Here is a 15080-nt window from a genome sequence, read left to right on the forward strand (position 1 = left end):
TAGTCCAGAGAGTATGTGTATCTTATATACTGTAAAAGTGATGCCTGGAAGTGTTGATGGGTTATTGCGGCTGTAAGTATTATGAGGGGCACATGAATGGGTACAGCCCATTTTAATGCAGAAGACAAGATAAGCATTTCCTCAATAAAGCTGATATATATATATATATATATATATATATATATATATATATATATATATATATATATATACACATACACACACACAGTAAGGAAAATAAGTATTTGAACACCCTGCGATTTTGCAAGTTCTCCCACTTAGAAATCATGGAGGGTCTGAAATTTTCATCTTAGGTACATGTCCACTGTGAGAGACATAATCTAAAAAAAAAAAAAAAATGTATTATTATTTTTTTTAATAATTTATTTCTAAATTAAGTTACTGCTGCAAATAAGTATTTGAACACCTGTTTTTCACCAGGTTTGCACAGACTGCAGCAGGGATTTTGGTCCACTCCTCCATACAGATCTTCTCCAAATCTTTCAGGTTTGGAGTTTCCGTTCCCCCCCAAAGATTATCTAGAGTTCAGGTCTGGAGACTGGCCAGGCCACTCCAGGACCTTGAAATGCTTCTTACGGAGCCCCTCCTTAGTTGTCCTGGCTGTGTGTTTGGGCTCATTGTCATGCTGGAAGACCCAGCCATGACCCATCTTCAATGCTCTTACTGAGGGAAGGAGGTTGTTTGCCAAAATCTCGCAATACATGACCCCATCCATCCTCCCTTCAATACGGTTCAGTCGTCCTGTCCCCTTTGCAGAACAGCACCCCCCAGAATATGATGTTTCCACCCCCATGCTTCAAGGTTGGGATGGTTTTCTTGGGGTTGTTCTCATCCTCTAAACATGGTAAGTGGAGTTGATTCCAAAAAGCTCTATTCTGGTCCCATCTGACCACATGACCTTCTCCCATGCCTCCTCTGGATCATCCAGATGGTCACTGGTGAACTTCAAACTGGTCTGGACATGTGCTGGCTTGAGAAGGGACCATTGCTGCCCTGAAGGATTTTAAACCATGACAGCATCATGTGTTACTAATGTAATCTTTTTGACTGTGGTCCCAGCTCTCTTCAGGTCATTGACCAGGTCCTCCTGTGTAGTTCTGAGCTTTCTCAGAATCATCCTTACCCCACAAAGTGAGATCTTGCATGGAATCCCAGACCGATGGAGATTGACAGTCATCTTGTGTTTCTTCCACTTTCTAATAAATAATCATACCAGTTGCTGTCATCTACCAAGCTGCTTGCCTGTTGTCCTGTACTCCATCCCAGCCTTGTGCAGGTCTATAGTTTTGTCCCTGGTGTCCTTAGACAGCTCTTTGGTCTTGCTATGATGGACAGGTTGGAGTGTGACTGATTGAGCGTGTGAACAGGTGTCTTTTATACAGGTAACAAGTTCAAAAAGGTACAATAATACAGGTAAAGAGTGCAGAATAAGAGGGCTTCTTAAAGAAAAATTAACAGGTCTGTGTGAGCCAGAATTCTTGCTGGTTGGTAGGTGTTCAAATATTTATTTGCAGCAGTAACATACAAATAAATTATTAAAAAAATCATACATTGTGATTTCCGGATTTTTTTTTTTAATAGATTATGTCTCTCACAGTGGACATGCACCTAAGATGAAAATTTCAGACCCCTCCATGATTTCTAAGTGGGAGAACCTGCAAAATCACAGGGTGTTCAAATACTTATTTTCCTCACTGTGTGTGTGTGTATATATATATATATATATATATTTTTTTTTTATTATGGCCAGATGAGACGTTACTGAAATAATTACAGAGCCAGTTACGTCATGCACCACTCGAACACGGACCATAAACCCAAGAGAACAGCTCACCCTGTCTTGATATCAATGGGGCAGCCTCTATCATCCATCTGAGTGCAGCTGAAAGAGAGAATCTCAAAATGTGAATTAATTCTTACATTGTGCTCAGTCAGCGTGTGCTTATATCCGTGTACTCACGAGAGTGTGCAGTTGGTGTTGCAGGGCAGACAGTGTCCTGTAGCATTGCTGTACTTCCACACAGTGTGCTGATCCTCCTTCACACCGCTGGGACAATGATCGACACAAAACTCACCATCATGGTAGTTCAGGCACTCTGTGCACTGGTCTGCAGCCTGCACAAAATACTTATTTAAATGCTAATACTGTACAGAAATTGTTGGGCAACTCTAATGTTATTTTGAAATCAAACCTGTTCAGCACTGACTAATCTGCACGTCTTACCGGACCATGACAGGAAGCAGAACCATTGACATGTAGACATTCTGGGTGACAGGCAACACACTGAGACCCAGTTGCGTATTCACGGACAGCACTGCAAGACAAGTACAAAGGGTGCTGGTGGATTTGGTGAGTACATATACGTGACATCATAGCACACACATTTAGTAGCAAGAGCCCCGGTAGGAATAGTGAATCCTGCCAGCTGTGTCACAGCTACTATTGCAATAACCTTTACTACTGTATTATCACTATAATATAATACATAACTATTATATTAGATGGCAGTTATTTTAACATAGTTATTACAATAGCGAGCAAAATTTGTTGGGGAAACTCAACCACTATTGTTATAATGACTACGATAGAGATTTTCGTACAATTTTACAATACCATGCAAAACTGTACAGGAAATAGCCACCACTGTTATAATTATTGCAACAGCATGGAAAATTGTACGAGAAATGCAATTGCTGTTACTATAATTATTACAACAACATGGAAAATTGTACGGGAAACTCCACTGCTGTTGTAATAACTGTTATGATTGTGGTTGAGATTCTGTACATATTTTTTACCCACTATTCTGACAATTATGACAACAGAGGTCAACTTGCATGGGAAACACAAAACTATCACAATACTTAATAAAATAGTCAGTGTAATTGTACTGGAAACTCAACCACTATTATCACTACATCATTAGTACAATGATGTTTGAGTTCCCCATATAATTTTGCCTGATATTCAAATAATTCTAACAATAGTGGACAACTTGCACAGAAAACCTAACCATTATCATAATCATTCTTACAATAACAGGTTAAACTGTTCAGGAAATTTAATCATGATTGCTGTAATCAATACAATTGTGGTTTGGTTTGCTGTACAATTTCACCCGCTATTGTAGTAATTATAAGTGTTTTTGTTAAATCAGATTAAGAATTTAGCAACATACTTTTATATCCATGGAAAGAGGCCTTACTGGCAGTGCTAACATGTTTTTACAATATTAGTTGAGTCAACTATGCATTCATGTCCAATGTGACCCAAACTCACTCCATTTTGTGATGACATCACAAAATGTAAATTAATCTATGGTTCATGCTACCATCACAAAAATTGCATTTTTGTGACGGGAGCACAATTTAATTTTGTGACGGGAGCATGAAATGCAGGGTGAGGTGTGGGAGTCTATGGGGGTTATGGTTAGGGTTAAGGAAAGGGAGAGGGTTATGATTAGGGCAAAGGGTAGGGTTAGAAATAGCAAAATAAAAAGCATGTCATGAAAATGTGACTAATTTCATGATGGGAACGTGAAAAAAAAAAAACATGAGACTGGGCTGGTCCAATATTGTAATAATAATTATTACAATAGTGGTTGCAACACAGCTGGTATTAGTACCACGTCCGATCTAAATATGTGTTTCACTTCCCTGATTAGAGCTTTTATCCAAATCATGCTAATGTAACAAAACCTAACAACACCTATAGTTACTATTTTGCTTGTTTGTTTTGGTAAAAACATAAATCAGTCAGAGAAAACTGAGTTTATATATGCAGTTGTATGCAAATTTTGGGCACCCCTGATAATTTTCATGATTTTCCTTTATAAATCATTGGTTGTCTGGATCAAAAGTTTCACTTAAATATATCATATAGCAGGCAAACACACTGATATTTGAGAAGTGAAATGAAGTTTCTAGTATTTACAGAAAGTGTGCAAATATTATTTAAACAAAATTAGGCAGGTGCATAAATTTGGGCACCCTTGTCATTTTATTGATTTGAACACATTTAGCATTAATTATTGGAACACAAAATTGGTTTGGTAAGCTCACTGTCCCTTGACCTCCTCACACAGGTGAATCCAATCATGAGAAAAAGGTATTTAAAATGGCCATTTGCAAGTGTTTCCCCTCTTTGCATCTCTTCTAATGAGTGGCAACATGGGAGACTATAAACAACTCTCAAATGACCTGAAAACAAAGATTGTTCAACATCATGGTTTAGGGGAAGGATATAAAAAGCTATCTCAGAGATTTCAGGAATGACAATCCAGTCCTTCTGTACATGTGGCAACGGGTAGATGAATCAAAATGATGATATAAACAGATGTTCTGGAAGGAAGAATTCACGTTGTGGATCAGTGATCAGCTGGTGAAAATAACTGCACGAGTCAATGCGCGCGTTCACACGCACTGATTAATTTACTGCTCTGATATATTCAATCATCTTTACACTTATATTTATATTTATTCTCCCTTTTGACAGTTTTCTGTTATAAATCAATATATATGTCTTAGAACATAATACAGTGATACAGCAGTGACCACAGAACACTTTTTTTTTTTTTTTTTTTTTTTTTTTTTAAATTGGAGCACGACGGAGCACGCATCGTGTCGACAGACAGTGTGGATTCTGATGATGATGGAGATGATCCCTCTTTTGTTCTGGACAAGGAACCAGAGCAGGTGGTCCATCGACATCTCCACAGATTCTGTTTGCAGTTTCTCCAGGACTCAGGCACTATGAGCTCCGTTCCAGCGGCGAGTGCTGGAGCAGACACGCTCTGCTCCAGCTGTGGCTCCAGGCACGTTTCGTCGAGATCGTGAGCTTCGGTTTTGTTAAGTTCCTCTTTCGTCCCTTTTGCGCTCTTGCTTCGCAGACTGTTCGGTGATAAAAGCTATTTCGTCCACCTTTTCTCAACGAATTGTAACGTTTTGTACTTTTTCCCTTCATTCAGGAATCGTCGTATGCCGTGTGACTGGGCCATAAAATATCACTGTGTTTGTCTGCTATATGATATATTTAACTGAAATTGCTGATCCAAACAACCAATGATTTATAAAAGGAAATCATGGAAATCATCAGGGGTGCCCAAACTTTTACATACAACTGTGTGTATACACACACACACACACACACACACACACACACACACACACACACTATGAAACAGAACAGACTTTGGGCTAGTTATATAGCTGTTAAACATGTTTATCCAGACAAATTACCGGTAATCAGACAGTGATATGAATGACTTCCAGCCTCACAAAGATATCTGCTTTTTAAGAATTGTTTGTTTGTTTTACAATTTAAAAACAGGTATGTGTGATCTGTTAAATAAAATATCTCAAGGCAATGTTCTCCATTTAAGTCACCTTGCAAACATTTCACTTGCACATATGTGCTGTGGATCATATCTGCATCAGGTAGTGCACGTAGAAAGTGTCCACAGTGACAAACATCTCTGCTTAGATTTCAGACTGATTTACTGCTACTGTCTGAAAAAGTAGCTAACATGTTACCAGTTGACTGCAGAAACACCTGCCTGTTCACAATTTTAGATGGATGAATTTTATTTTATTTTTTTTAAATGGAGCACTTGGTTCAAGATTAACTCCCCTATTCCACAGAACACCCTTCTATTACGATCCCTCACGATCCAGATAAAATGCAAAAACGGGATGAAACAGCTTACTCCAGCATGCCTCCTATCAGGCTGGCTCATTAAGTGCAGACCTGGCAACTGGCTGGCTTATAAAGTGCATACCTGGCAACCTACTCAAAAAAAACAAAAAAACAAAAGTAAAGCTGTGTCCTGCTGCGTTCTCAGCCAGAACCACGAGAAACGTTGCTTTTCCTTCAAATTTTTACCACAACTGAGCACAATCAAACAAGTACCAAGCTGTACTCACTGGGACTACCCCATTTAATGATCTTTGAACATGACTAAACACCAAGTGACTGTGTAATGATGCCGATTTGATGAATCAGGATGAAATTTTTGAATGGCATGAAAATTTCACCCTGATTTCAAAATGGGTGCAGATGATGGGCATAATTGCTACGTATACCAATTTTGCTCAAGACTGACAAAGGATGGATCAAGGGGTTACTGTGGTGCTTCAAAACATGTCCTGACTTGCTATTCGTGATGAATCTAGTAGGAACGGTGCTGTGTGGAATAGGGGTATAATGTTGTGTACAATACGGAACACTATCATTTAGATATTGATTCAGCACAGCCACACACACATACACACACTCTTACCCCTGATAGACATCACAATGATCTACACACTCAGTCCCACGACGGAAAGTCTTGCAGGACACACACTGGGTGGGCCCAGGGCCCCAACATCCGCCGTCACATAAGTGGTGACAAACATGTCCCTCAGCCTCTGAAGAGAAAGTAACACAGAGAGAGCGCAGTGTGATGCACACAGTCTTCAGGAGTTAATACTGCTCACCCCCAGGGTGTTGTCAGCATTATTTTATACCTCTAAAACTGCAACCTTTGCATCTGTGCAAATTACAAATGTTGGTAAGGAAGAAAAGGTAGAAAAAGTGCCTACTGTCTCACACCATGTTTTAGGCATGCTAGGATTCTAATATCAATGTAGTGCTTTCAAATCAGCACCCTAATCAGCATGTCCAGAAATGTTATATCTATGTGAAGTCCCGGTCACACGGCACCTAACGAAGTGCAACGAACCCCAAACGAAACAAGACATCTGGACTTTCGTTGACTTTCGTTGGCATTGTTAAACCTTTGTGCAGCTTTGTTCCTGCAGCTGGCACTTCCGTCAGGATTTTTAATGAAATGAAATGGTAATGAAAAACTCCCTCTGATAATTTTGAGAAAGAAAGTTCAAGCATTCATTTTTCTGAGTCAATACAATACAGAACGTGAAGCAATAAAATTAAAAATAAAATAATCAAAACAGTAAATACCTTAATGCTATTAGGAAACAGCACAATGCTATTAGGAAACAGCACAATGCTATTAGGAAACAGCACAAGATTGATATTTTAAAAGATCGAACAAAAGCACTCTGAGTGCTGTACTTTATTTATAGCCAAAAACCTGATTCCAATGGTTTGCTGAGTTGTTTTTTTTTTTTGTTGTTTTTTGCAAAAAATGGTTACAACTTGGTAATTATTCTTTGCCCAGGTGAAGACTAGGGCATCTGCTTGTCCTCATTAATTTGTAAATATATGTATCAAATAGGAGTGTCACAAAACATGAATCTGATTCACCAAAGGTATGAATGAGAGAGTTTGTCTGTCTTATTTTGACTGGCAACAGACTGGCACCATGTCCAGGGTGTACCCTGCCTCTTGCCCAATAGCCACTTGGATAGGCTCCAGCTCCCCCTTGATCCTTAACTGGAATAATTGGGTATAGAAAATGAATGAATGTGTCAAACAACTCAAAAATATAATCAGCTCATGAAGTCCACAAGGTCTACCTATAATGTATCAAAGTATCAAGTGTGTGTCACTGACCCATCACACTCAGAATGTGTATAACACACACACACACACACACACACACACGCACGCATAACATGTACATATTTACGTACATTCACAAAAAAACCTTCTGTATACACAGCAATTGGGATTCAATCTTATTTCAAATACCATACATATGAATATTCACCTACCACAAAGTTCAGCATTCTTGTTGTTGTGAATGATGCATTGTGGTCCTTGGCTGGGATGGAGAAGACTCTCCCAGGGCAGTGAACTGGTGTAGCATAACTGGGAATTGTTATGCAAAAGAACCAAACCGCCACTGACGCTGCGTAACGAAAGTAGCCCAAGAGACTGGATGTGTAGGTTCTGGATGGCCAGTGAAAACACGCCCCTAAGCAAAGGGAAAGAAGCTTTAATGGAGCAAGAAGCAACTACAGGGTTAGCTTCTTTAATTTTTCTCTCTATTTAGGTCAATTAGTCATTCGGATAATTTAAAAGTAGTTTCATCATTTTTTTTATTTTCTATGCTAATTAATGAAGTAGCCAACTTGAACTATGTAACTTTTTGACTCACTGAAAATCATACATAGTATCTTAAATCTATCATGTAATAATTATTTAAAAATGAGGAAATAAATCAGACATTGCAACTGACTTAACACAAATACTGCTTGATAAAATCGAGTATGTGCAGTAGGACAAAACTGAGTTTGCAAGATTATGGCCTCAACTGTAGGCAATAAATGCAGATCTAACTAGAGCGCCGCGCTCGTAGAGCGCAAACCTCCACCAACACTAGGTCAACATCCTGTTAGAAGCGACTTTTCATAAGCTAAAATATAATACAAAATATAGATCAAAAGGGCTTTTCAATGTTAAAAAGAATCAAATATCCACTAAATCCGCAATACGGATCAGATGCGGATCAAACTTAGTCTATTCACTGACAGTGCCAGTTTGCACCTCACTGTCACAAATGAGAGTGATTGAGATATAATGCAAAATGTACATCAAATGGGCTTCTCAATATTAAATTCAAATGCCCACAAAATCAACAATCCGAATCATACCCAGATCAAACTTTCTCAGGCGATAGTGAGTGCAAGTTTGCACCCCACTTTCAAATATGACAGTGATTGGGGCATGTTTGATTAAGATATAATGTAAAATATACATTAAATGGGGTCCTCAATGTTAAATTCAAATGGCCACAGAATCTGTAATCTGGATCAGATCCAGATCAAACTTCGTAGGGTGATAAAGAATACCATCCTACATAATGCTCTCAAATATGAAAGAAATGTGATCTTTTCTGACAGAGTTATGAATTTTTGAAAATTCATTCAATGTTAAAGGTAGGGATTTTTCAAATTTTTCAAGATTTTTCCTGACTTTGCAAGAAGACGTTCTGTAAAACAGACTACAGGTTTAATTGAGCAAATATCATAAAAAATAACAAAGGAGACAAAGAAAGCACAAAACAATACAACTATATATTAACACTGAACATGAAAATAAGGACAAAAGTAGTAAAGAGGGGAACAAACACTGTTTACAACAGAGTCTAAAATATATTAAAAAAACACAATATGTCAGAACGTGTTGCAAAATGTTTACACAGTGTAATACATCCAACGTGTTCACAATAACATATTTGAGTGCGGTAAGTAAAACACTGTGTTCTGGACTCCTGCTGTTGTACTTGTTAACGTGCTGCAGGTTTAAACAACTGCACTGGTTAATAATTAGCTTTTATAACTAAAATAAACAAACTGTCTTCCATTACCTGGAAACAGAGTACAAATGAGTAACACTATGTCAGTCAGTCAACACTGACTGATGTGAGATTCAAAGGAAAAGTCCTTCGAACAAGATAAAGTGATCGAACTGCCTTCTGCAGGCAGCTACAATTCTTACATTTGGAAAACCAGCACAGTGCAGTGATAATGAAGTCTTAAGATTGATGATACAGGACAGGAAGGTTAATACTGCAAACACAAATACAGATAAATTTAAATATACTAGACTGGGTAGTCTTTATAAAATAGGTAGTTGACATTTTTCAAGGGTGGTATAAATTGTGCAAAGTTTCTATAATGAGTTGGAATTTTTAAAATGTTAATTTACTGTCTTAATGTATTTATAAATTGTTTAAATTCTTGTTATCATATACACAATATTATCATCATCATCATCATTATTATTTTATCATTGGATTTTTAAATGTACCACAATGAAAATAAGTGTTTCACTTTCTTGCGGCATCCATGTATTTTTAGCGTATTTACAATGATATTATGTACTTATACTGAACTTAATAAATAAAATCACACACACGTACACACACACTCACACTTTTAATACAAAAATGATTTACCGCCCCCTGCTGGATTGGCGTGAATCCAGAATGTAAATATCAATGTCATTTTTTCAATGTTGTTAGCTAATATATGTAGCTTCTGCTTAAAAATATTACTCCTATTAACATTTGATTTTGGCACTGCTCATCCTTGATCCAAAATGCATAAATATACCAAATGTCAGATTTCCCCAATGTGTGCGTGATCAAAATTGCATGCACCCAGAGCTTTTTGTCTTTTCTGCATTCTGCTGTAAGCAGGTGCTTTTAATTTGACAAACAGAGACTGTGGCGGAAGACATTAAAGGCACTACACTTTTCACTTATGGTACCGAGAGCATGACACTTAAGTCACTCATGTTAACAGCAACATAACACTTAACTAATCCGACTAAACTAATTTAACTACAAAAACACAATAAAGCAATAACACTAACAACACTGTTAAACTAACATGAACCACAACAACATTTAAAACCCCAAAACCCAGAACTCCCATGGCGCATTGCAGCACAATGTCCATTGTTTACTGGTTAACTAAAATCTCTAATTTCTCAAAAAAAAAAAAAAATCCTACCAACTTTCCATTTTAGCGTTCATCCTTGTCCCAAAATACATAAGCATACCAAACAGCAAATGTCAGCTCTCCTCCGTTTCGCTGTGATCGAAGCCATATACATGCACACATGCACACAGAACCCAATTGGCTAATATAATATAGACAAAAGATGGACTTACTTGTATAGCAGCCTGCCTCGGATCACCTTCAGGTTCTCAAATACATTTAGGTTAGTCCATGTATCAGGCCATGCGTCAATGTACAAGTAACCTGCAACACAAAATTAACCCGTTTATGTGCAGAATTGTTTTGTAAGTGGAAAAACTTGCATTAGTACCTTTGAGATTTTTTATTGTTAGTAGAAAATGACAGTGATACACTTTGGCAACAATGATTGCCAGTGGGGCAAAATGGGTTAAACCTAAATACTAAGAAAAGAAAAAAAAAAAACACCTGAGAACCAATAGTAGTATAGTTCTTATACAGGTCAGACAACCAGAGAATGGTACTGAATACTTTGTTTTAACTAGATATGACTTGATTTTTGTCTTCCTGGCAAAAGTTTAAAAACAGGCTCAGCACAAGGCTTGCTACAGTACCTGTGATTTCCTCCAGATTCTTAAAGGCGCTCAGCTGCTCCATAGTCAGTCCTGAACTGTTGGTGACGGGATCCCTGCACAATCAGAAGAGATCTGAATAAAATGTCTGCTATAGTATTTTACATACCAGAATCCAAGACACGTTCTATCTCTTTTGACAGCTGTCATACAAGACTGACGGGACATGTCACAAGACACAGATGATGCCATGTAACAATTAGCTCCTCGTTCCAGCACAAGCTGGCACGTTGGAAATAAATGCAACTCTGCCGATTATAAACAAATGTAGGTTTGTATATTCACTGTGTTTTTTACCTCTCAAAACTCTGAGGGAGGAAAGCCAGACTACCAAAGATCTTCTTACAAGTGTTGAACTGCTCCACGTTAGAAGACGTTACCATGGTGACGCCTTGGAGGTTGCCCATTCCGAGACCGTAACACACTGCAAGACAAAACAGTGATGTTACAAAAAGTTTCAGCACCACAATCTGGTTTTTTTTTTTTTTTTTTTTTGGCCAACATTTGCTCTGTTTCTCAAAGCAGGATCAGTGAGTTATTACAGAGTCCAGTCTGGAATATGAAATCTGTACTAAAGTCACACAAGTTGTTTAACCAAGAAAACTAATCTGGTTAATGCGTCAATGAAAAGCAAAGTCCCACATTTTAAAAACAACAAGACAGTGCAAAAACAGGTCGGTTCACTTTATATCAGTCGGCACGCAAAGCCTGACAATGTCAACACCACCTCGGAACATCAACACCGGGAGTGCAATTTTTAAACGCCTACTTACGTAAACCCCGAGCATGTCACAGACAAACACCAGCCATCAAACTCAAATTAATCCAGAACATGAGCATAAATCTGAGACCGGATTGATAAAGTTTTCTTCTGTGGAATAACAAATACTGCGTCCAGGTTTTGTTTTTTGCTTTTTTTTAAAACCTTGGGAGACACCCACCTTTGGGACATTCACCCTCACACTTTTCACATTTCTGTGTCTCCGTTCCATCGGGCATGGTGATGATAACTTCCTGGTTGGCTTTTGGACAAACCATAGTACAGGCCACCTCCATAGCCAAATAGTTATCTGTGAAAGTGAACAGGTGAGGAAAGAAGTGCTCAAACTACACCTTTGCAGAGAAAGAAGTGAGTATACACACACACATTTTAATTAGCATTAGATCTCATTGTCCACTGCAAAGGACACTCCATTTAAAAAAGAAAAAACAAACAAACTGTTGTGGCATGTTGTTTTCACCCAATACTGGCATTCAATTGCAGTGCCTCATTGAGGAAATTAAAGTAACTTTGAAAAATTACTTTTTGAGTTACTTTTTTAGTTGCTTTATACAGTTACTTCATTAGCAGCTTTATGCAATTACTTTATTAGAATCTGACAAAAACTTGCAACTAATAAGGAATGTAACTAATAAGGTAACTAGTAATCTAACTTGGTTACTCTTAAGATTGAGCAATCAGCAAAGTAACTAACAGTAACTTTTCTGAGTACTAAATCTTAAAAATAAAGTTACTTATGAGTTACTTTATTAATTACATTCAGCAGCTGCCAGCAATTTGTCCGCAGCTGCTAATGAAGTACCCGTATAAAGTAACTGTAAAATATAACTGTATGAAGTAACTTTTCAAAGATACTTTGGCAATACTGCCTCTCACTCAGCATCTACTGCAAAGTGGCCACCAGTGAGAATGGCATCATGGTTTTCACAGACAATAAGGTTGTTTAAAAAAAAAAGGTTTCTTACGAGGACAGGTCTTGACACACGTGGCTCCAAAATTGAACTTCTTGTTTTTGTTCGGCTTGGACTGGAAGGATACAGGGTCATAGAAAGAGGGTGGTGGACAGTTTTCTCTACAAACGGCACTGTCATTGAAATGACGGCATGCCTGCAGAGAAGATGGGGGGAGGAAACATTTGCTTTTCTGGAAAACACAGACAACTCACAACTGTCACGCTTACCCAGGTGATAAGAGAAGAAGAATATCTATCTAACAGAATGATATTTGCATGTGGTATATTCACCAGACAGTCTGAGTCCTTTGGTCCCGTGCATCCGGCAGCACACTGCATGTGGCAGCAGTCGTTAGGGTGGGGGCCTTTGCAGCGCAGACAGCCCGAAGCACAGGGAATATGGGTGACTTTGGGGTAAGAAAAAGCATTAAAAGGTTAGAGCAAGAATTGGATGAAAGTTGTAATGTCCCAACAAATTTCAGGCACCTCAGAATTTTGAATAAAAATGCAGTTCTCAAGTTATACATCCTAGTTAAAATGTTTGCACATGGCATCCTATTTATCTCACTATAAACATATTCTGAATATGAATTCGCCATCAGAAAACATTCTCAATTCTCAATTTATGGCTTCATTTGTCACAACAGAAGAACCTATCTTAACCTCATTAATATGCAATTATATGTCACAAACAACCCTAAAATATACTCAGCTCAACAGTGTAATCAACAGTGCAGCCGTGTACAGTACAAGCTTGATCTCCACTTTCTTACCGAAATATATATATGGACATAAACACATACTTTGCAACATAATACAGTGCATCTGTCTACTAAACTGGATGCACAATTTAAAGAATGGCACAGAAGAACCCCTTTTTCACCACACTGAGCACTGACCTCCAACACTGTCACAATTGTGATTCCCTGGCATGCTGGCATATTTTTACAGCACTCAAAGTGACAAAATGTAACAACTGTTTAATTCCAAAAATGCCTGTAAATTCTAATTTGCAGGTCCAACAACACCGGATCCTAACTGTATATATTTATAGCACACTTTGTATCTTGATTCGGGCTCCCACAAACAAATATTTTCACACATCAATTACACTGGTCAACAACAACAACTAAAATTTGTTGCATGAACTTTGAGAACTGATTTAGAGTAACTTTGGGGTGACGAATCCAAATCTGAGCTCAGATTTGATGGATTACGCAAATGTTGCTCATTCACTCATGAATCTGACGTCACTAATCGCGCACAAATGCAGCTTCAAAAGTATAGTTTTTAAAACAGATTCGCGAAATGTGAACAAAGAGCTGTAATATCATTTATCGCGCCGAAGAGGTGTGCCAGACTGCAGATTTTGCTTCAGTGCTTGATACAAGAAATATGTTCTCATATCTCAAAAAAGTGATGTGATCGGCAAAACCTAACCCCAGATTCAGATTCAGTGCCCCCAAATGACCCAAAATCTGTTGAAAAACTCATGCAAGAAAAATCATGTTGACCAGTGTTAGTCAAGAAAATAACAGACTGGTTAACTGATTAGTTGTTTGCTCCAGAAAATTATGAAAAATGTCCAATATTTTCTAGAGCTCAAGACGTTGCCTTCAAATGTTGTGTTCTGGTTTTGTCTCTCACCTTTTTGCATGTTAAAATATCACACTAACATCACTCCGGGAAATAATGTCAATTAATCTGAATCATGTGTTAGATGTGTGCACGCTCTAAGTTCTTCATTCATAAGCATCAGTTTCTGTGTGAGAAATATAGAGTGTGCTTTATGTGTGTGTATGCACATGTACTGTACATCTCATGTTCACTCACAGCTTTGGCAGTCCTGTGCCGTTTCTCCCCAACAGCTATTTCCACATACAGAGGAACAATTTGGACCTGTAGCAGAAGAAATCTATCAAAACAAACAAATAAACACAGACATAATTTTTTCAAAATTTGCCAATATTTCAATCGAACAGCCGCTCACATGTACGTGCCCGGGGCTGCAGCTGAAGCTGACTGGCGTGTGTGTTCTGTTTGTCTAAGGTGTCCCTCCAAACGATACCCTGCGGGTCCGGAAAGCACAGCTGAGGATTCCCCCAGATATACACCCCACCCAACAAGATCTCTGCAGTGGAGACACAACCAAAGAGATGTGCATCAATGTGCTGCTGCACCAGACGGCGGACACACTTCCTCCAACAACAGAAGTCTGAGAAGCTGATAACACATCTCCAACTTAAATAATTCCCCACAACAGCCTAAGTCAAGCTATGTTCGGTTTGGTTAAAAACAGCAA

At 38.2% G+C, this 15080-nt stretch overlaps 1 protein-coding gene across 1 annotated transcript in view; it reads right to left on the reverse strand.

Annotated features, from left to right (window-relative positions):
* erbb2 (erb-b2 receptor tyrosine kinase 2) overlaps positions 1 to 15080 on the reverse strand; it is a 56931-nt gene that overhangs the window by 12253 nt on the left and 29598 nt on the right. Inside the window, exons 4-16 of the mRNA XM_034193387.1 lie at positions 14769 to 14909; positions 14612 to 14677; positions 13070 to 13185; positions 12792 to 12933; positions 11987 to 12115; positions 11343 to 11469; positions 11028 to 11101; positions 10608 to 10698; positions 7699 to 7901; positions 6300 to 6429; positions 2246 to 2336; positions 1982 to 2136; positions 1856 to 1903 (exon numbers count right to left, since the gene is read on the reverse strand). Coding sequence (XP_034049278.1) covers positions 1856 to 1903; positions 1982 to 2136; positions 2246 to 2336; positions 6300 to 6429; positions 7699 to 7901; positions 10608 to 10698; positions 11028 to 11101; positions 11343 to 11469; positions 11987 to 12115; positions 12792 to 12933; positions 13070 to 13185; positions 14612 to 14677; positions 14769 to 14909 — 1513 coding nt within the window. The remainder of the gene's footprint in view (positions 1 to 1855; positions 1904 to 1981; positions 2137 to 2245; positions 2337 to 6299; positions 6430 to 7698; positions 7902 to 10607; positions 10699 to 11027; positions 11102 to 11342; positions 11470 to 11986; positions 12116 to 12791; positions 12934 to 13069; positions 13186 to 14611; positions 14678 to 14768; positions 14910 to 15080) is intronic.

The sequence above is a fragment of the Thalassophryne amazonica genome, chromosome 18 (assembly GCF_902500255.1).
Source record: "Thalassophryne amazonica chromosome 18, fThaAma1.1, whole genome shotgun sequence".
In the NCBI taxonomy this organism is placed as follows: Eukaryota; Metazoa; Chordata; class Actinopteri; order Batrachoidiformes; family Batrachoididae; genus Thalassophryne; species Thalassophryne amazonica.